At 35.2% G+C, this 24,060-nt stretch overlaps 1 protein-coding gene across 1 annotated transcript in view; it reads right to left on the bottom strand.

Annotated features, from left to right (window-relative positions):
* Nucleotides 1-24,060, bottom strand: part of sli (slit guidance ligand) — a 381,470-nt gene that overhangs the window by 19,705 nt on the left and 337,705 nt on the right. Inside the window, exons 6-15 of the mRNA XM_085954614.1 lie at nucleotides 14,129-14,272; nucleotides 12,840-13,087; nucleotides 11,690-11,837; nucleotides 9,815-9,958; nucleotides 7,682-7,753; nucleotides 5,610-5,681; nucleotides 5,258-5,329; nucleotides 2,915-3,078; nucleotides 1,410-1,554; nucleotides 52-270 (exon numbers count right to left, since the gene is read on the bottom strand). Of these exons, the coding sequence (XP_085810740.1) occupies nucleotides 52-270; nucleotides 1,410-1,554; nucleotides 2,915-3,078; nucleotides 5,258-5,329; nucleotides 5,610-5,681; nucleotides 7,682-7,753; nucleotides 9,815-9,958; nucleotides 11,690-11,837; nucleotides 12,840-13,087; nucleotides 14,129-14,272 (1,428 nt within the window). The remainder of the gene's footprint in view (nucleotides 1-51; nucleotides 271-1,409; nucleotides 1,555-2,914; nucleotides 3,079-5,257; nucleotides 5,330-5,609; nucleotides 5,682-7,681; nucleotides 7,754-9,814; nucleotides 9,959-11,689; nucleotides 11,838-12,839; nucleotides 13,088-14,128; nucleotides 14,273-24,060) is intronic.

The raw sequence follows: 24,060 nt of genomic DNA, 5'->3' as shown, positions 1-24,060 counted from the left end.
TAGGTCTTTTTTCTTGAAAATATTTCATAACTTAACAAAATAATGAATTACAATGTTCGTAGGCCGTGCAATCCAAGGAACATTTTATTGGTAACGGATGTTATATCGTTCCCGTCCAGCAGAAGTTCCTGAAGACTGGAAGCACCTTCAAACGCATTCTCTTCGATGGTTTTGATTCCTGCTCTTCGCATGTCCAATCTCAATAAGGATGGTAGTCGTCCAAGCAGGCCGTCCGATTTGAGGGTACCCAAGCGACTGTCTGTCATCAACCTGAAGGAAAAATAGATTTATATCAAACTTACTTAGGTAGCCATACTATTTGAGACTTGGGGTACTAATTCAATATCTATAACTAGTATATTTTTAGCGTCAGATACTTAACTGCCGCTTAACCTCATCAGCCATTCAGTAAGTAGCTACATCACTAAATAGTGACAGATTTGAGAAACACAAATGACAACTCGACTGCTTAATCTTCAAACCGGCTAACTCCATTTGGGCAAATTGTTCAGGAAGGAGAAAAAACTTAACCATCGAGCGGAATTTAGCAATTCCAAAAATACTTTTTACAAATAAGCTGCATTATGAATTAATACACTATTTTAGCTTCCCTTTTATATATAAAGAGCGGAGTTGTTCCATTTACGATATCGGAAATTTGGCACCTGCAGTTGGGTGTTGTGTGTGAAGAACGATAACACATTTATTTATAGGTTTAGGAGTTTAAAATTTTGTGGAAGCATAGAAAACATGCTTTATAACAAAATGCCATCAAAATCTTACTTTTGGTCAAAAGAATCAACTAACTAATGGTTTTTACAATACGCTTTCTAAATTTTTGGCAGTCAGGAACGCAACTTAGAATACGTTTCAGAGAGTATTGTAAAAATACTAGTTAACTTCATCTCAATTAGATAAGACCTATATAGCTTTGTGGTCAGAGCTCATGAGCGCGAATTCTAAGGGGGACTCATGTTCGAATCCTGCTGGGTGTCATAATTTTTTTTTCCTAATGGTTATATATTTCTCAGTATTTCCAAATTATGTATGTTCAATAAAAGGATGTTCAATCTTGTGAATTACTCCTTGAATAAATAAAAAATATTTCATCAGTTTATTCCAAAGGTTATTACATTTATTTTATGTATGACATTTATTTTGCTGTTAATTTTGTTTGGTTTAATGTTGTTTTCATAATATTATAAATTGTTTTTTTTCAAATCCCCCATTAACCTTAAAATTTTGCTTATCCCGAATGTGTTATTAAAAACCCCTCATGTTCAACCTGTAGACATACCTTGATTAGAAAAAAAGCTATTTTAACTTAAAAATAAAAGTGAGGATATAATAACATGTGCTTGGTGGAATAGAAGTGGAATATTTTTTTTTAATGAAGCTTTTCAACTTACAGTTCCGTGGTGTGTAAAGGCACGTCCCGTGGAATCTCAGTTAATCCCAAACCACCGCAGTAGAGCACGGGACCTCTACATGAACACGGAGCTGGGCAAGGAGCCTCCACAGGACACCCATCGCCTAATGCCATGTCTTCATTGCCTGTCGAATTATATGCAACTATTATTTATTGCGTTGCCCACATATTTTGACCAAGAGCGGACATGGGACAAATGAGATAATTATTATTGTAGGGTAAAAAATCAGGCCAGGACAGTTTTTGATGTGTGTTAAAAATTCCAGGATTGTGGAGTTGTTTAAATTACAAATACTAGTTTGTAAGTAAATAGCAGTGATCAAAGCAAGATGTCAACAACAGGCCGCCATTTTGTTTTCAATTATTCAGCATTCAATGTTCCTAACACAGAGAATATAATTTTTTCTACACTTAGCAATTCAGCTATATCAAAAATGTTCTGGACTCAAGTGTTTTTAGTACAAAAAACTTGTATTACCTTACTCATTTTATTAAAGTACCTCAATTACCTTGAATATCACCAAGTTGGACAAAAATAATTAATGAATAGAATTTCGGGCTGAGGTCAATTCGGTGGCACCAATTCGACACCTAGACAATTGGATGGTGGAAAAACTGGGCATCTGGGTGGAGTATGGATGATTGAAATACACGTATATTACGCTTTGAACCAGCAAGTAGAAAGGCAAGTCTAATTGGTATATATAAATTATCAACCTGTAATAAAGTGAGGTTTATTCCGCAAATTTCACAATGTTTATCAACAAACTTTTGATTGGGAGAATATATCGCACAAACTTTCATTAATAAATTTATCGTTTGGTCATTATAATGCTGCTTTGTGTAATTTATTGTGGCAATCGAAAGTTTGTTGAAATGCATTACGCAATTTGTGGAGCATCGATTTGTTCTAACGACTATTGGACAATGTCCATGCAATATTGGAATGTAAAAACACACCATCAACATAAGTTTAGACATAATTCATATTAGACTTGCTTGTCTACTTGCTGGTTCAAGTTATAATATATGTGATTTTTAATGCATTTGATTATTTGCAGTGGCAGCCAGATGTTTCGGCACCGAATTATTTGATTCCTTATTTCTCACCAGTAGATTCTTATGCCGTGTCCACATTGGCAACAAGTTGCTGGCAACCTCATTAAATTTCACGATAATTATCATAATTATTTATATGACCATTAATTATTTTAATCGAAATTTAATGAGGTTGCCAGCAACTTCTTGCCAATGTGGACACTGCTTTACATATTTTCTTTAAAGTCAAAAGCACAAAGATGTTTAAAAGTGTTTGTGCTCTTCAAAATAAAGTGATCAACATTGAGTACCTAACTAATCATAAAAAACTATACCTACTACATTAGTACAATGATTATAGACACCTTCTGTCGTATCCATGCAAGAGATGCACCTAGACTTTGCCCCTATGCCTTGGATGAATCATATTAATATTTTCATCCTCACCTTTACATTTCAGTAGATCATCCCTCAGAGCCTCCAGTCGTCTGCGATGGGCTCTTTTAGGGCCATCACAGCGAGCCCCCGATGTCTCGATGGGATGCTTCTGAAGATAGTCTGACACCCACCTCAGTCGACAATCACATACAAATGGATTCCGGGCCAAATGCCTGCAATAAAAAATAATTTTAAAGGTTATCGATTTGTGAAAGTAATATTCATTTTTTGGAAGACTTCAGGGGAGGATGTTGAGGCCCCTTAGATAATAGACGTAAACATCAGACATATCGCACCCTCGCAACTAAACCGCCACAAGTCCAAATTTACGTGTTTTGAGTTAATTACTATGTTTCATTGTCTATCGTTCATAGTATATGTACCGAAAATTTCATATCTCTAAGTCATCAAATTCAAGTCAAAACTTCATTCAATATCTAAACATATTTCAAAAATACAGTGCAAAAATGCGAAAGGTAAAAACTTCAAAGCTGATTTTATCTGTTTGACGATTTTCGGATTGTGGCAGCTTAGTTGCGATGGTGCGATATATAATAATTTATAGAAAATCCATAGAGAAAAAAAAAAACAATAAAGAGCACGCGTTTTAACGTGAGTCGAAAATGTGTAGGCATGTAGAAGATAATAAAATGTGAGGTGACCTTATTGTTGTTCTGGCCATTAAGGCAGATTTTGCCAACTGACAATGTTCGTTTAAATGTTCAAACTGTGCTACGGGATGGGAGTATCAGTCAGATATGACATTTTAAATACCAAGAAAAACAACATTGCACATTTTTTTCCCATAGCGGCAGCTTACTGTGACAGCACATAACATGATGATAATGTATTCGAACCTTTAGAATCTATAAATATTATTTTATAACTATATACTTATATTAATTTTACACCATACCGATTGTTATGATTGTTTGGTTTACCTATAATTGTTAACGCTAGCAACTGAGTGTATATCGTCTCTGTTATGGCAGAACACACTAACTGGAGAATACTAGTTTTGAGTAATTTGACTTTGAAGCTTTTAAAATGTTTGAAATGGTCTATCATGTTGATACCGTCTAAACCATGGCATCCTCAGAGGATCCAAGGCCATGAGGCCTGAATCATCATTGGGCTGATTCATGCAAACATGAACAGATCGACTGCGAAGAAAATTTCTAGCCCGTAAGCAAATAGTAATTATTAATAGGTATCATTTTTTAATATTATTACCTACATTAGCCTTCATCCAATTTTGACCAATAGGTATTAAATTCGTACACTTACCTACATAAAATAAATATTGAAAGCAAAGTTCAGCCATACAATGTACCTAGCACCTAGAATATCTGATTTGAGATTACCTACTTTAAAAAAATATGTATTTGTACCTAGTTCAAATAATTCAAAATATGTACCTACCTAGCAAAGAAATACAGCCTTTTCAAAGCAGGTACCTAAAAAAGGTCTAGCTGACTATTTCTGTAGTGAGCGAAATTCTCAGAAATAAGCCAGGTACATAATATGCAGAGTGTTTTTGTCATTTTTCAGAGATAGAATTGTGAAATTGTTTGTTGGGTATTATGACTACCTACTCTGCCCTACCAGCCCCTAATAGGGTCATTCGGGTTTTGGTCTCTGCAGACGTCGGCTGTGGCGCCGCGCTCCCGGCGTCACTGCCATTTTAAATTTAATTATTTTTTTTTAAATATTTTTTTGTTAAATATTTTGTACGCTGTACTTTATTGTATTTATATTCCGAACAATAAACGCCCTGTTTTCGCCTGTACTTCCGCGTTGTCAATCAACACAAACATGTCCCCGAAAGAAGCAGACGATACCACCGTGACTTGACATGACATTACATCATCAGGGGGGTCCAGCGCTCATCCATCACCCCCCCCCCCCCTTTCGGAGGTGACAATGTGAGTTTATTAAGTAATCGTAAAAAGGATGACTTTAAAATAAAGACTGTTTATTTATTAAGGAGGTTTCCAGACGGTAAAGTTTGAAATAAGGAACATTTTGGTATAACTAACTCAATATGTCATTTTTTCGATTTAGTGTCTTCTGCCAGAACAGTGACGATAATATGAACCAGTCAAATCAAGCGTCGACAATTGATGGAGTTGGTAGTTGAATTATTAAGTGTAATTGGCATTTAAAGTCGACTATTTGTCACGATGATCGGCGTGAGTAATTGTAATTAGACCTTAAGATAATAAACAAAGTCCCATACGCGCTACATATTGCTTGTTTGCAGAAATGTGATACCAGAGATGAATCCATAGGTTAACTTTAAAGTTAAAGGGCAATAAATAATATGAAACTGTATCTTATTTTAATACTCACAGTGTTTGTATACTGCTCATTGGGTCGAATGTTCCATTTACCAAAGTCTGTATATTGTTATCGTACAGAGATCTGAAAGAGATGATTTAATATAATTATTCTGTGCGAGTAAGTGTTAAGACATATTATGAATTGTGAATATCAATACTGCAATTAAATAATTTTCAACAATCTAAGTAAATTTATAAGTCAAATAAACAAAGAGTAATACTTGAGATCTAGTTATCAATTAACTGTTATCAAAAGGATAATAACATGACGTTGAAGTAAAAATTCATAGAACAGTCTAAATTAATTTCGAAACAACCAGCATACAGAAATTTGAGTTTTTTTAAGTTTGTATTATACTTACAGGAGATTTAGGCTGTGCAGATCTCTAAAGGTATCCTTTCGTATGCAGGATATCTCGTTGGAATTCAATAATCTAGAAAAGTCATTATTATAATAATTATTAAAACAATTGAGTAGGTCACCTGGAAAACATTCTAACCAACAAAATGAGCCACTGTAGTTTCCGGACAGTTTGATTTATAAAAAGTTACTCTAGGATTTTTTTTTCACGGCAAAACTATTGCTGAAAGTTTGTGAGTCAGTGGAATAGCGTTGTAAGATGACAGACCGTGGTGATATTATTGGGATGAGTCTCGATGCTTCAAAACTTATAAAGGTAAAAACAGCAAAATATGTATGGAAAAGTGGCGAAATGTGAAGAACAAGATTCTCAAGAATGCCGGAAAGCTATATGCTAGCAGAAAAGGTTATAATGTACCAGCTAAATCACCTCATGTTTTGGTAAGTGGAAAAACGTTCTAACTAGCATTGTATGGGAATATTTTTTTGAGAATATGAAAGATTTTAGGTATGAGAGGCTTCACGCAAATGACTGTCGAAAAAAGAAAAATAATCAGATTTCGATGTGTCAGTATAATTAATATATCTATGGAATATCGAGAGTTTTGCGAGTCCTTGCTTACTGCGGAATGACTGAAGGCTAACTATACAGTGGAATAACGTTGTAACACAAACTGCGATGACGCTGAATTAGACATGGTAAAACGTTGCAACCAACGTTAGTTACAATGTTTTCCCATGAATTTTAAGTTATTTTTGTTTATTTTTCAGTGCTGAAATGCAATTTAGGTGTTATATTTTTAGTTTGAGGTCCAAGATAGTCCAACAAATTTTTTGTAATATTTTGTATAATTCTATACTTATAAATTACTGCAAAAATAAGAAAAATGTAGTTTTCTTAAAAGTCATATTTTGTTGCTTACAACCTTTTCCAAGTGAACACTCAATTGTATTATTGCAGAATACTTAGAAGAGAATCATGGTAACATGTACAATAAGTGATCAGTTATTACTTTACCTTCAGAACCACAGAACAGATAATAAATAGAATTCCGATAGGCTAAATACAAATACAGTAAATTTTGTCGCAGGATTTTGAAAGTGTTTTACGAAAATGAACTACGCATTATAGACGTGCAATAGTGTGTGTAATACACCAATATTAAATGAGCGTCAATGCATAAGTCGAGAGTAGTTGTCAGTATTCGACGTATAATGTATTCTTGACACGTGTTTAAATTATCCCGTATTCTTCCTTACTCGAGATCGGTTGCCCTCTTCTCCTTACCCGTTAGGTTAGGTATTTCAGTTCCCATTATATCTTAGTTCCCTGTTCAGAACGATTCAAGTACGTTTAATGCTAATATTTTTAACAGCAAACATTTTCAAATGCGCAACATGACAGAGTGAGGGGTTGTATTCTTATTAAAAAAATCTGGTTGTTGGCACACAACCGTGTTGCAGTGAAATTAAATCTTAATTAAATCTAAAAAAAGAGAGTGTTATGGGTGGAAGGGGGAAAGAAATTTCGACCTTAGAAGTGTTTATTTATACGGACTTCAGAAATTAGTACCTATGTATTAAAAGTTGAGTACATTTACATCAATTTCATTATCTGTAGTCCTTTTTTGTAATGCATTTATCTGTTGAATTCGTTGGTTGATATGTATTGTAGATGAGATACGGTAATAGTTGTTCATGATGATCGAGGAGACGAGATTTTATTTACTGTTTCAAATAACTACAATGGTACAATCGATGCAATATAATAAATATAATGGTAGTTCGGTGCGATGTGTCATTGACGGAAACCTGTAATCGAGTGAGATGTCCAATCGATTCTGACCCGCTATTTATTGACCGGCCGCATTATGAAATAATATTTTGAAATTATTATGAAATAATATTAATTCGCAATGTTATAAAATTGCTGATCTGCTATCTCATAACATTACGAAATCATATTATAGGTACTGATTGATTGTATGTGAAAAATGAATATTTAATAAATAATATTATAATAGAGATCTGGGTTACAGGAATCCGATGACAGCCACATATCTACTAACTTACAGCAGTTGGAGTGATGTTAAACCATGGAATACTCCAGACGGAAGATCTTTGATTTTGTTTCCATACAGCACTCTGAAATGAATAAAATAATTGAATAAAATAAAGAAAGACCAGCGATAAACAATTAATGACAGTCAATACAGTCCAATAAATCAATTTATTACAAATGCAGATGTCTACTTATGCAGTGTCACGCGTTTATGAATAATATCCACAATGGAAGAACAGGATAATCAGACTTTATAGGGGCTTAGCATTAATTCTTTTACAAGTCCAATGAACCTATGCATTGAATTGATTATTTGTTCACAATGTGAATGTGTCCTGCCCATTGAAGATAAAGATTTAGATATGACAAGCAAAGGATCTTTTGAGAAAGTGTTCTGAAAACATTATTAAAAATGAGTCATGCTGAAGATGATGAATTGATACTTCAATACTTTGGTATCCGATCCTTCATTCGATACCGAATCAATATTTTGCGATTTTCTCAAAAATGATGGCGCACGCATAGTTCACAAAATATACAATTTTACATTAAATTTACTGCCTAGTCCAGGCCAATATACATAATATATCTGTGTGCAGGCGCAGATATCGAACGAATACCAATTGTCGCATGAAAATTCAGAAGCTGTTGAACTTTTTTGATTTATGCATGCAATCTTGCAACTTGCATAATAATACGTATTTACACATGCATTTTCTTGTTGTGGCCGCAGTTAATCGATGCACATGTAAACGGAGTATTATATAGTTTACTAAATCTTGATTTTGCATGCACATACTAAATATAAAGTTACCGCAGTTGTCATAACATTCATGTTGACATAAATATTCATTAGAATGCTTTATTTTTTAATTGTTATACTAGAACTTTGATGTAATGGGTTTGTAATTTCATTTTAATATTACAATCACAACACTGACACTGACTTAATTGGGAGGAGTCTTGTGAAGTGTTCGACATGAGTAAATAGTAGGTACTTGAATATTGCAATAATATGATCTAATTTTGGATGTGAATAAAAAAAATAGGTGATTCTCGTTATTATTTCTTCAATGCAAAATTTTGATATTTTGTTTGCCATGGCTTACATCGTCTCTGTTCTGGCAGAACCAATGACATTAATATGGACGAAGCATCTGGAAAAAAAAATGACACTCACTTTTTTGTCGGGTCTGCCGAATGGCATAATCTGTTCTAACGCCATTACAATAAAGGTGATATTGCTATAAATTCTCGAAGCTTCTTGTCAGGTCTGCCGAATGGTTCGGTTCGAACGGGTTCGCTCAAACGAACATTGATACTAGAAACAGTGTTCTAACGCCATTACAATAAAGGTGATATTGCTATAAATTCCCGATGCGTGATATCGCATAATGGATATTGCTTGACGTCTACCTATGCACGTGCGAATGTTACGTTTGAATTTACTTGCTAGCTACTGTACTGAGTGAGTCGTCCATTAATAATGTCATTGGGCAGAACACACTAACTGGAGAATACTAGTTTTGAGTAATTTGACTTTGAAGCTTTTAAAATGTTTGAAATGGTCTATCATGTGAGTTTATTAAGTAATTGTAAGAAGGATGACTTTAAAATAAAGACTGTTTATTTATTAAGAAGGTTTCCAGACGGTAAAGTTTGATATAAGGAACACTTTGGTATAACTAACTCAATATGTAATTTTTTCGAATTAGTGTCTTCTGCCAGAACAGTGACGATATATTATTAGAGTGAGTTAAGGCTATACCTCAGTTGAGGCATGGTCTAAAAAGATCGTGGCTAGGCGATGCGCGGATTGTGCAAATGACGCGTGCCAAACGAAATATAATTTGTCATATAAATCCAACATGCGTCCATTTAATGTTCAGTTTATTGTTCTATTAGTAACAATAATAATATATTCATTGACATGTTTTCTTTTTCAAGTAAATGGGTAACGTTTTTTAGTCATCTTTACACGATTTAAGAATTAATACCCCCGTCGCCGTCACGAAACAAATTGATGTGTTCATAGCTCGACATTCTAGTTCGCAGCTATAGTTGATAATTATTTGCCGTTTCACTGAAGTACCATCTTAATAGAACTTGGCAAGTTTATTAATCTCTAAGAAATATTTACTTACAGGGATGTCAGACTTCTTAGGCCAGAGAAAGCGTCTGCGGCAATTTTGACGATCTTATTGTTGCTCAAGTCAATGCGCTTCATTTTTCTGTGACCGGTGAAAGCTTTGGCGGGTATTTCTGTCAGAAGATTTTGCTCCAATCGCCTGAAAAATAATCAAAAAATGACGAGACTTATAATGACAATCCAACTTGAAAATTATTGAGCAAAAATTAATCAGCCATGCAATGACACGTATGATTTACTCCAGATCATAATCAAGTTAAAGTAGATAGAAGGAGATTCTCTTGGCTACACATCCTCCGTAAAAGGCTCAATGTAAAAAGCGTCAGTGATATGACCAGTGGCGCACTCAGGATTTAATATTGGGGGGGGCCCAAGGAGGAGAATGTAAATTAGTCCCATAGGCTCTTTTTCTTCTTCATATAATTATTTTTACATATTTTCACAATGCACGGTGGTATATTTGTACAGTTTCTCCTAGTTTTTATTAAATTGGAGGCATAACGGCGGTAACCGTTGAGCGTGTCATCAGCGACTGGCGGATTGGAAGTGACTAACAGTGAGCATGCTGGACATGTGCGCCTAGTATGCTAAAACATTACTCAAATATTATCGGCTGTCCTACCCGCTTGGTCTAGAGAGCTACAATATTTATGCCGAATTCCACTGAAAATTAAAAATTCTTTTGATTTACACAACCAACAACTAGTGGGTGTAGTCGTTCTTTTCGCCGAATGTTTATCGTCGATTTTTGGTTTTTTAATATTGAGGTTCCAAAATATTAATTGAAAATGGACAAAAAAAAGTATTAGTGCATTTAACTTATACACAAACCTACTCAACACAACATAGCCTAATTTCTCGTTTATCGGTCTTTTGTCTATTGCACTCGGTGTACCTACACCATGGCTCCCACATCCTGAAACGGGCTCTCAGGCTAGTGAATTATTGGCGATTTTTAATACATCTACTTTAATAATGGAGCTGTCAAGTATATTGCACAATTATATAATTTAAAATGTTCATGGCCATGAAGTACTCGCATAATAGTGCCCCGCAGGCGACTTTTTTTTACTATTGAAGCTAATTTATGATGTGTGTTTATCTCACTTATCTGGTCAACCCGACACGCCGGGCCCCCCACAGCCCGGGCCCCCCACAGCCCGGGCCCCCAGGCTAGAGCCCTGTCAGCCCTCCCCAGCCATGACCTACACCACTCCGGAATTAAGGTGGACACCGAGAATTTTTTGACAGTTCCATTAAGGATTGGGTGTCTAAAAAAACCCGACATTAGTGTTTCGAAATTTTTGTGTTAGAAATTAAAATATAAGAAATTTTTCTAAAAACAGTGCTGGAGAATTACAAATCATTTTTTTTGCCGTGTTTTATTTGCCTAAGCCCAAGGTATAGTTTATTGGCTTTCAATTTCAATGTTTAAAATCATTCTGATAATTTTCATCTTTGGGGGATGCCAAGGCCCCTTGCCCCCTCCCCCCCTGGGTGCGCCCCTGGATATGACTGGGTTCAGATAGAGAGATGTAGTGCAATTTGTTTGCCAACCTACGATATAAGGCGGTAGGTACCAAAATAAATAAAAACATCATTATCGATAGTAAAAAATATACAAAACATACGTCCCACACCGCACGCGGTCTTAATTGAGCGTATCACGAGGCCCTACGTCTAGTTGAGATGCGTCAGTTTACACCTGGGAATGTCTCAGTGTCGCAGTCAAGTGTGCATTGTCTGAGTTTATTGAGACTCATTCTAACAAAAAATGCCTTTGGTTGAGAGGATCACGGTGAACAAATAAAAAATAAATGATTCTAATAGTTAATAAAATATACTAATTAAAAAAATACAAAGAATATACAGTTCAGTGCAGTCCCCGGGCAGAGTGGTGGGTAATCTGGAGAGAGCTCTTTCTCTGCAGTCGACTGCTCCATCACCACAGCGACAAGCCGCAGGACATGGAGCCTCGAGGGGGCATTCGCCATTGCCGCTGGGTTGATCATTTTCACCTGAAAAAATAGCCATATTAATTAGCCAATGTAGGATAAACAGAAAATATGATATTTATTTTATTAATTTTGTAGTAAGTAGTGTTTAGTTTAAGCAGTAAATGGCTAACAATGAATCTTTATATAAATACTGGTCATAACGAAACCATTATATTTAGGTTTAGATTGGGTATAATTTAGTTGGATGTAGGAGGATGCCAATACTTATGCTTGTTTAAGTCAAAATGAAATTATTGTTGACTGCATCGTCACCGAAGTTACGAATAAGCATGGGTGGGGAACATAGAGGTATTAAATAAAGTGGGGCATCGTTCAATTCATTGCGGAATGTCTGGGATTTCCAAATGCCAACTGTTCCACACTTTCATTCTGACGGTACTGCTTTATGGTAGCGAGCCATGTTATAAGTACATCATTGAAGTTAAAGTCCCCACCAAACCCGCCCCGTACCACCCTCGGTCTTAATCGAGAGTATCACGGGACCCATCAATTGGTGATGTGAAGCATCTAAGAATTGGCCTGGGAGTGTCCTGGGAGAAGATGCCCAAGACTTAGATTGCTACGCTCAAAGTGAGCTCTGACTGAGTTTACTGAGTTTACTCTAATGCAAAGTGCCAGGGAGAGAAAAAGCACATGGAAATTACTAAAAAGAAAATGAACCTACTTGTTTATTAAATTAAAGAACGAAGCTAATCATACAGGCAGCAAAATTTATGTGAAGAGATCTTCACGCCCGTAGTAAGAAGTACATCAGTAGACTGTGGCACTATGGGCACGGTAAAAGCGGCTTCCAATTATTGTAGTGGTATTGTTTGCTAGCATTGAAACAGGCATTGCAGCAAATAGTTCCACTACACTCGCAAATCGCCTATGGTGCCACTGTATACTGATTTACCTGAGAAAACGAATAAGACAGGCGAGCGGCAAGGCTTCTTAGAAACATCGCCATATACCCCAGACATAGGCTGGAAATATATAAAAAGAATCACAGAGATCCAGTACCTTCGCATGGTCTATGATGAGCCGGCAGTCTATTGAGAGCAGCCCCAACTAGCGAAGGCGGGCTCTTGCATCTGGCCCCGGCCCCAGCCAGTCTCGTCGCCGCTCTTAGGGCTGTCGCAAGGGCCAAGGACCCCCCGCAAGAACACGAGAGCGGATTGTCAGCCAGCCGAAGAGATCGAAGACGCAGTGATGCGGCAGCGGCTAGGCCATCAAGACGCAGTGTCGTCAGATTGTTATTGTTTAGAGTCCTGTAAGGTAATTGTAAAAAACGAAGCTCTTAAAATGTTTATTAAATAATATTAAATTGATAATCAAAACGGCATAATATAGGTAGGTATATTCATTTTATAGAACAGCGTTGTCCAACTTCTTTTAGGCCGCGGGCCAATTTTTTTCTTTAGCAAACATTTCGGGGCCAAAGAGGATAGGTAAATGAAAAGTCATTTTTCTTTCTTTCGACAATGACCGATCGTAATAGGATCATATGGGCCTCCACAGAGTAGAGGTTTGTATTAACAGATTTTGTTTTTTACGAGAAATGGATGTCAGCCACTTAACCTATTAGGTCCATACCCTGACAGACACAAATTGAAAAACGATATGTGTACTTGTCAAACCCAGGTAATGTCAATTCTATTTTTTTTTTTGTAAAACTGTGTTCAAAATTACTAACAACCACCTTGTACGAAAAAGCAAGGACATGGTTATTATTAATTCTAAAAAAAAAAAATATTTTAATTCTCATCAACAAATTTATGTGTTTTTCAAGCTGGAAAAATTAAGCAGTATATTTATTTGTTTTGAAAAAGTATTTTTAATATTTAGTATTAGGTATAATGAAATGTTTTCATATTTAAATGGATGATGGGTAATTTTCTCCCCAATGTTTGATGAAAAATTTGCTGTAGGTACAGCTCGCGGGCCGCCAGTTGGACAGCGCCGTTATAGAACAAAATCTTTACTACCTACCACCTACCTACAAACAAAGCTCGCAACACATAAGAAAATCTCGACCATTCTCATTTAAAACAAAATTGATTGTAGATAATATAAAATACATAAATAATAAATAAATAGGACTTTGTGATTGAGAGGTTTCTTAGAAATATTTGCCGTCTTTACCAATTATTGTTTAAATTGGCTAATTGGCAAAACTGGTCTTCCTAACAAACACTGCAGTATCAAATGACTACAAAGTCCGAAGGTATCGTATTATTATTTTTAAACAGAAGAACCCCTTGAAGTGCAATTTCTAAGAAAGTTAGCTTAAAACAATTTGTGTGACTCACAATATTTCGAGGTCTTTGAAGGTTCTCAAAAGCTGGTCATCCACGCAGGCGAGTCGATTATTGTCCAGCTGCAAGTTCCTCAAAGACGCTGGACCTCGAAGGGATCTTCTCCCGACTCCGGTCAGTTGATTGTGACTCAAGTCTCTGGAAAACGAACCAATAACTTAGTATAATAACATAATCGGTTTTGTCTGTCTGTTTCCATAAAAATTATTTTCATTCGATGCTTGCCAGATTACTACAATATTATCTGAAATACAAAATGAAGGAATTCTAATTACCCAATCGACAAAATAAATGAAAAATGATAACAATGGATTGCATGAAGTAATATCTATACCTACGTTAATATTGTGAAAGTTTGTATATAGCGGGGTTAAGCATCAGCGCATCTATTCTATACACAAGACTGCTATATGCCACTATCGGCAGCTATCGAGGGTAGTTTTTCATTTTTTCTATCGAAGTATTAACACTTATTGTAACAATTACAATAAGTTAGCCGTCTAAACTAAGCAGTCAAAACTGTCTATCTCGTTCTAAAATTTAAGCCAAGAGAGGTGCCGTTAAAATATAGCACTTATTGTAAAAATTACAACTAACGTATTGTAATTGTTATATAACAAATGAAAAACTACCCTCGATAGCTGCCGATAGCGGCATATAAATAGTAGTCTTGTGTATTGAATAGATGCGCGCATAATATTAACCAGTGAACATTTTCGATAACAAGAACAAGTGAACGAATTATTTTATTAACCACCATTGTTTGATTGTTAAAAATAGGTAGGTTTTACAACATTAAAGGAATGATTTATGTAATCATGCGTATAAAAATGACATGGAGGTAAAGGTAAAGTTTAATGGTCGTTAAATAAGGAAATATCACGAAGGTTGAATCCTTCGAGACGTGGCTGTATAGTATCCTCAAAATTCAGGGCAGAATAACCTAGAAGTTCTGTGTACAATCAAAACTTGAAAACTATAGTACCTCGACCACAGTATGAGAGGACAAAATAGCGTTTCCCAACTCATTATCCAACGAAAGATCAACGGTAAACGGGGCAGAAGATAAGTTAAAGATTGAGCTGATGGTGACGAACCTCTAATAGGGGACTGCACAAGAATAATAATACATAAGCCTAGGTACAGAAAAGGCTTTCGGTTTAGAGTTAGAAATAGGTTCCAGGACTGTAAAATTAAAAATATACGATTCATATCGATAGCGTTTATAAATTACCTGAGTATATGAAATTAGTAATATTTGAAAAGAGTTTTCAATGACAGATGCTTTTCCCTAAGCCATGCTTGTCAGCAATATTTTAAAATTAGTTCGGGTTTATCTAAATGACATGCGAGAGAGGGGAATAAAGAAATTATTTGTATACACCCTAGCAAAGAATGCGAGTCGGTTTGTCGCAGTCGCATCCTAATGCAAAGGAAAAGGCGTGCATGTTAAAAGTACTATGTATAATACGGTGGCGAGCGTTGGAGGTAGGCTGTTAACATTCGACATAAATACTACACACTAAATTTTATAAGTCATACTTATTTGTTTTCATTGAACTAAGAATACAATTTTCAGATGGTGATGAGTTTTTAAAATTCATTTAAAACCGAACAATAATAGTGAATGCTATGGGCGATCCGACAAAAGTATTAGACACTTTTTCAGTCATACTTATTTGTTTTCGTTGAATCAGAGGTGATCTTAGTTAGTATTTTTTAAAACACTACTTAAACCAAACCATAATAGTTTAGGTATGCTATAATAGGCGATTCGACACTTTTTCAGTCATACGTATTTGTTTTCGTTGAATTAAGAATACAGAATTACAGATGGTGTTGGTTAGTTTTATAAAATTCATTACACCCTGCGTACCAAACCATAATAGATAAAAATATTCTTCTATCTATAAAATATCTAAAACTATGTATACCTAGTTTAATGGCATAATTTTAGATCATTTACAGATAAACGAATATTTTTTTGACAATTTTGTCTACTGTGACTTGGATTAAGCAGGGTTTAATTGAATTTGAAAAACTAACAAACACTATCTGCATATTGTAGTCTTAGTTCAATGAAAACAAATACGTTTGACTGACAAAGTTTAGTGTACACTATTTATGTCGGATCTTTAGAGCCTACCTACACCCTTCGCCACTGGATAATTAATTTTGATGACATAAATATTATTGTATTCATATAAAATTAGAAAAATCCAATACCTGCACAAGAATGAAGATGAAGAATATACAACAGAATTTTCAGTAAGAAATAAGACATGCCTTTCTTTAGTCAGGCCCTATACAATATTATGTAGAAAGGTAAAAACTATACATATGTCTATGTCCATGATTTAATTAAACGTGGCCTTGCACACACTTAACTACAAATGAATCTGTAATGTGAAATGACCGGCAATTTGCCTGCATTAGCTGGGGTGCCCCTTTTATGTGCACTTATTGGCAATGTGACCATATTCCATTTGCGGAAATGGGGGACACTTGGGGTTTTTTGGAGAGTGTTTTGATGTTCTTAGTTCTACTTTTCAAGACAAGCCCGCACAACCTTTTAAAAACAAGCGATATTTTTTTCAGAGTTTGACAAACATACAATACGACTAACGACAATAATGGGGTTTTCTGGATAAAATAATTCTAAATGACACCATTCTCAAATAAAGAGCTTTCCTCTTACATAAAGAAAGCAAGTACCAATACGTTAAGACTAAAATTTTGAGATATCATGTCGTTAGCTAGGAATCAAGGTAAGTAGGTACGTATCATTGATAACATAATTCAAACCATAAAAGCTTACTAGCTCAGAGTAATAATATAAAAAGAGTGGGTATTTTTCGCCAAAATGAAGCCATGTTTCTTGCGTATAACGCACAGTAGAACCTCAATTTTATTATTATTAACAACCATAAAACGTTATACCAGCATGCTGGTTCTCAGTACGGTTACCAAATTTAAACACAACATATTTAAGCATATTTTCTACTAAATTAACTAAAAATAGTTACCACTAACTTTATATTCACCACAAAAACAATAAATTTCAGCAACTCGTGCTCGCAGTTTTTAAATGAATGTAGTCTTGAAATTATTATTTACCGGCGACGTGTACAACAAATATTTAATTCAGCCGTAGAAATTCTATCTTACTCTAACGCGTTTTGCAGAGATATAAAAGTGCCGAATGCTTTATCAGTCGCACTTATGGTTTGTTTTGTTCAGGCCTTGTTTACTAGTTAATTTCATCGTAATTAGGTAGAACGCAGGTGGCTTAATGCGGCTTATAGTACCACCAGTCGTCGCATTTTTTCAAAGATTTTTTCGGTTCTTGTCTGTTTAGGCTTTAATGGAAGCCAGCAGCAAACAAATTTTGAAAATAGCCGATATACTGGATTATTCGTTAGGTTAGGCTAGGTTATCATTCTTGAATTTATGAATTTTGCCGAAATCGACTGTAAAAATTGGCGCTGTTCACGCCCATTTTTCAAGTAGATATTTATTTTTTCAATATAATATACGCATTTAGTAGAAGTTTAGTCTCTACTTTAAATTACCTTAGTTATTAATAATTAGTAAACTAACGATGAATAATGATGAGAACACATGACGTCATTAACGACCAAGTAAAAAAAAATAACCCCTTTATCAGAGAAAACATCGACAAAAATCAAGTCATTATAAACATGATTGGCTTCGTCAAAAAATAATACCTTTGTGTATTATTCTGCAACAAGAAAAGTTGGTTCTATGAAGAGTGTTTTATATGTAGACCTTTTGTGGAGAGTAGGGATTTCTTAGATGTTTCCCTCTCGAGGGGCACTTCACCGGAGGCCCGCGGTCTGAAAGCGGGGCGGTGAAAAGTGGGATTAATTTGTTGCCAGGGTGAAAAGTGGAAGAATAACGCACTCTGCGAATGCGTAAAATATTGTGTAATAAACGAGAGATTCGTCTCAGCCAACTCGGAATGCACGAATGTCGGTCTCTCAATCTTCCTTTGTGATAAATATTATACCGAGAACGCGGAAAAGTTACTTAACTGAAAATATTTCGCAGGTTCATCTTTCTTTTATGTAAATCTTGAAAAAACTGGGTTAAAAGCAAAATAGCGTATTATTATTATTATTATTATTATTATGCGAGAAGGTGATTTTCAAAAGAAGTCAACTCCAACTCAAATTTAAGCTATCAACATTAATTACCACATTAGCATGAAGTTCGATAGTTTTGACAGAAAATAAGCCATAGTCGATGCGCACTGAGTGAGATAAATAATTGATGGAATAGGCCGGGTCATGTGCACATACAAAAAAGGGGGGGGGGGGGGGGTCGGCTCCGGTAACAGTGTAAAATATTATTCAAAGAATAAAAGATCATGGTTACATTATTATTTTAACACTTACTGGTCATTTCGTAAGAGGGCTTCTAAACTTGTCCGTGCCTCGGGCCTTCAAGTACCCAAAAATGGCACTGGTAGTGGCATGCATTTTAGAAGATGCTTTTAATAAACTTCAGTACTACAGTACAGTTTAAATTGGACTTAACTATTTTTATATTATGTATACAGAACAGATTAATAAATAGAATTCAGAATACCGTACATTTTGTCCTAGGGTTTTGAATGTGTGAGTGTTCTACGAAAATGAAACAAACATTATAGACGTACAATAGTGTGTGTTGTAACCTTCAAATAAACCAATATTGAATGAGTGTCATGCATAAAACCGAGAACAGTTGTCAGAACGAAGGACAAGTTTAGAATGACGTATTCTTGACACGCGTTTAAGTTTATCCCATATTCATCCACACTCGAGATCGGATGCCTGTTACTCCACACTCGTTAGGTATTTCAGTTCCCATTAATTATTCTGTGTTTCCTGATTATGTACCTCCATAGCTACCATAATCCAACTTATACATTAAAATAATATGTTATGATAAGAACTAACAGCATATACCTACAAACTATATAAAATATAACAGAGGTCCTAGCCAATAGGTACAATGTTTTCTTAAAATCCATTCTATGTGGGGCATACAATGGAGTAGTAGATATTATTATTTGGTTAACTTTAATAATTTTGAAAAGACTTCTGAGAAAATGTATTACTTATAACCAATCGAAAAAATCTTTTTGAAAAAGGTAAGACACCCCGCAGTAATCGAACCTGCGTCTCTTGGGTTTCGCGCCCGTGCACATTGACCACAATGCTAAAGGCGCCGTACTCAATTGCGACAAATAACCTTTTTCAAAAGATTTTTTCTATTAGTTATAAATAATACATTTTCTCAGAAGTGTTTTCAAAATTATGTATGTTCAATACCTACTTAGAATATTACATTCTTAAATCTTGTAAATTATTCCTTGAATAAAAAAATAGTTGATGATAAATTTTGGTTTTAACCCTTTCACCAAAATTGACAGAAGAAACAACTGCAAAAACTTTGTAGCTTCCCTTGTACCTACTGAATTAATTACTATTCTGAATGTGACCCTCCGCGTGATAGATTGTTAGTGTTAAGGCTATACCTCAGTTGAGGCATGGTCTAAAAAGATCGTGGCTGAGCGATGCGCGGATTGCGGATCGCGATGCAAATGACGCATGTCGAACGAAATATAATTTGTCATATAAATCCAACATGCGTCCATTTAATGTTCTGTTTATTGTTCTATTAGTAACAATAATAATATATTCATTGACATGTTTTCTTTTTCAAGTAAATGGGTAACGTTTTTAGTCATCTTTACACGATCTAAGAATTAATATCCCCGTCGCCATCACGAAACAAATTGACGTATTCACACCACGACGTTCGCTCTCAGAATGCCAGCGAGTCCAAAATTTCGTCGCGCCTATAGTTGAAAATTATTTGCCGTTTTACTGATGTATCGTCTTAATAGTTAACAATATTGCTAATTTACGGCGGTTAGTAAAACCTATTTAATTAAGAACTATGTTGCGCAGTGTACACATATTTTAAAACTAGTATAACTCTGCATAAAAGATTTAAATTACAGAGTCGTGCTACTCCTGTTTAAAGTGAATTGGCGGGAAAAAACTAAATATTATTCAGGGAATACCTCTATTCACCTGTCACGTACGCGCATAAAACTAGCGGCAGCTTTTGTGTTGCCATAAAATACAGGCATTCTATGTATGTCTCCCAAAGATATTATCATATTTTCGCGCCACACACAGCTTTTCATGAGATAAAACTGTCCCGAAAATTCAGCAATCCCCTGGGGACAGGAAGTTTGCTACCACTTTCTAAAAATACACATTCCGGTATTTTTATCGAAGTAGCAAATCCTTTGTAGTACAAAAGAAAGCCTTCGTAAAGAAAATAAGAATTGGTCGAAGAAACAAAAATAAAGCCGGGAAAATTCTCACGTTTCTTCTGTTAAGCTTTTTTTTTATAAAATGATTTCGTTCGCTGGAAAGAGGTTTTGTAAGTAACGTTTGGGTATAGATTGGTATATTTATTTAACTGGTTGTGTGCCTATCATTTTAAATAGGTGGTATGGCAAATAGAGCAGGCCAGTGGCTCCCAAATGAGGAACCCTATGGTCTATTGAGTGAAATAATGGTGATCCTGCCTAAGACTTAGAAACTGGACCAAAAAGAAAACAAAAATAACTAAAAGAAAAATATGAAGGCATGCGCATGCCTTAAACATATTATTATGCTTTCTGGATTTTACAGTTTTTTCTAACGATCACCTGAAATTGTTGGTTGATCATTATTGGGTAATAAATCATAATAAATGCTTGATAGGAAAACAATGGTAACATTCCATCACCGCACTATAATCTTGCAGCATCCATAGTTCGTTTAGGTATAATAAATGATCCTAAATGTAAAAATATGCAAACTTCATCTTGAAAATTGGAATTAGCAGGAAAGGTAATTTGAATAAACGAACTTTGTATTATTCATAATATGTATGTAGATGTCATTTGGGACCAAGTAGGAAAAGAAAATCAAACATTGGCGTTACCTACTCGGAATTACAAACTGTTGAATATCAGCGCTCGAAATGGAAAATTTTACGGACCGGAGCGCTCGATAAATTTCCGAAAATATTTATATAATTTTATGTATATTTCATAAAAATAATAGTTTGATTATATATGGCCAAACTAGTTCAGACGGTCGAAATAATTTTCCATGAGACGGAGAGATATTCTCTAAGAATTTAACGAACCGGTACGCTCCGGTCTATTTCGAACCCAATGTGAAATGATCACTAAATACACAGAATGAGCTAAGTAGATTATATTTTAAGAATTCATAAAACAACGTCTACCTAAACTAGTCCTCACACAGGTGGAATATGTTGGACTTTATACGTGACTACGAGAATAATATACTAAGCTATGTTGTATATTATAAGTAATGGGTGTTCAAATTTACATAGCGAAACGAATTGGAGAACACTGGCGATTTAAGAGCTTCTACGTACTGTTGCCTGAATAAATACATTTACAAGAAATTTGACAATAATGTACGTTCTAAGTAATATGTGGTATTTCGCTGCTTATTTTGATTATAGTGGTTAAACGGTTTACCATAGCAATAATTCATAAGCCTTGTTAAAACCCAAATAACTATTTGCTAAGTAAAATTTACTAACATAAGTAATTTTACACTTAACAAGTAAAACTCTTTTCTATCGTTGCTTATTATAATATCACCATGTTTTAATCCATTCCTGGACGAAGACCTCTTCTAAGTTCTTCGAAGTTCTCTTATTGGTTCCTTATTTTTCGCTACCATGTAATTCCGTCAAATCTTAATATTTCGTCAAACATCTTATTATTGCATTTAATACCACGCTCAAGGTAAATTATTACATGTCATTTTCTAACTAAACGTTTTATAATATAAGCCAAAACTTGATTAAAACTTCTTAGATCTTTATACAGTAGGTACATATTTGTTGATGGTTAAGCTGAAGCGGCCCCCCAGGCTAGGATCTTTGACGGCCCCCCTACCTATCGCTAAAGATAAAGGCAGTGTGACGCTCTACAGTAGCGTTTTCCAAATGGTGTACGCGGTAAAATTAATGTGTATATTTAGTGTTTTTTTTGTATATTTGAACTCATCTATTTGAATCATGGAGTTGTCGAGTATCGATACACAATTAAAAATTGTGTATCTTTTTTTTTACTATTCGAATTTGTGATGTGTGTTTAAATCACTTATCTGATCGACTCGCCACGCCGGGCCCTTCCTAAGCCCGGGCCCCCAGGCTAGAAGCCCTGTCAGCCCTCCCTTTGTGGGGGCCGCCCATGGGTAGCACAACATTGGTCAAAGTCTTTTTACATGTTGTCATTTTTTCATTGGTTTTTTCATTTCACTCACGAATACATAATATAGTAAACTTTTTTTTTTAGATAAATGGTTATTATTAACTTGATCGACCTATAAGGTCCTAAGGTCGTGGCATTGAATTTAGAGTTTCGACAGTAGTGCTAGTTATCGATGATTTTCGAATGCAATGCAGTAACCTGTCAATTGTAATGAAGATTTTCGATCGCATATTTCGATCAAATTAATTAATGTATTATCATTTATTTCAATATGAAACAACACAAACACAGACCCCTCCAAACCAACCCGTCTCGCACCACACTCGGTGTCAATCGAGCGTATCACAAGGCCCTACATTACGGTGTGAAGCATCAGTAGTTTTCCGCACTGGTAATGTCTCAGGAGAAGATACTCAAGTTCGCGCTCTCGAGTGAGGTTTGACTGATTCTAATGATTTTACTCTAAAATAAAGTGCCGTGGTAGAGAAAGGCACGGAGAATTAATAAAAATAAAAGGAATTTAATAATATATATATATACCTAACAAAAAAACGAAGCTAATCAATAAGGACAGCACAATTTATGTGAAGAAACGCTTCACGTCCGCAGTAAGACGCCGCAATTTTTAAAAAAGCAATAAAATTAACCTTTGTGGCGACCAGGTCGGACGGCGCGATGGGTCAATATGAATCAATCATAATTTTCGACAAACATTGAAGTTTAAGTCCCTCCACCAAACCCGCCCCGTACCACCCTCGGTCTTAATCGAGAGTATCACGGGACCCGTCAATTGGTGATGTGAAGCATCTAAGAATTGGCTGGGAGTGTCTTGGGAGAAGATGCCCAAGACTTAGATTGCTACGCTCAAAGTGAGCTCTGACTGAGTTTACTCTAATGCAAAGTGTCAGGGAGAGAAAAAGCACATGGAAATTACTAAAAAGAAAATGAAGCTACTTGTTTATTAAATTAAAGAACGAAGCTAATCATACAGGCAGCAAAATTCCACAAACAGTTTACTATATTGCATTCGAAGTATGATCAATAAATATAACTACGACTAAAATCACAGTTTCGAGCCATGGAATGACTATAGTGGGCCTTGATTAAGTCCACACTCTAATCACACATTGAAAAACAGCACGCGAATTTTCCGAACACCCACGAATTCATAAATGGTTATGACGTCATCGTGTCAGAAATATATGGCCGTATATTAGACAGTCCAACCTCTGTGGGTCATATAGTACTGACATAAAATTCATGTCTAAATAAAACACGCTTCTTGTCGGTTTACACTTTAACTTTAAAATAGCCGATATATTGGCTTATTTGTTAGGTTAGGTTAGGCTAGGTTAGGTTTTCATTCTTGAATTCATGAATTTTGTCAAAATTAACCAGGAAAATTGAATTAATGTTCATGATGAATCTAATGAAATTGGGGACCGTATAGTATACGGTCATCTCTTTCCGATAGAAAGCTCACGGTGAACTGTGCCATGGTGAAATGTTTTATGTACAATTTACATGTAACCTTATGTCATTGCTCGTCCATTTAGAATTAGTAACATTATTTTTTGGAAGTCGTTTGATTTTAATT

The sequence above is a fragment of the Rhyacophila brunnea genome, unplaced genomic scaffold, assembly GCF_057557595.1.
Source record: "Rhyacophila brunnea isolate RB1 unplaced genomic scaffold, BYU_Rbru_1.0 scaffold_4, whole genome shotgun sequence".
NCBI classification, from domain to species: domain Eukaryota; kingdom Metazoa; phylum Arthropoda; class Insecta; order Trichoptera; family Rhyacophilidae; genus Rhyacophila; species Rhyacophila brunnea.
The sequence above is the reverse complement of the archived record's forward strand: the minus strand, read 5'-3'. Positions and strand labels throughout refer to the sequence as shown.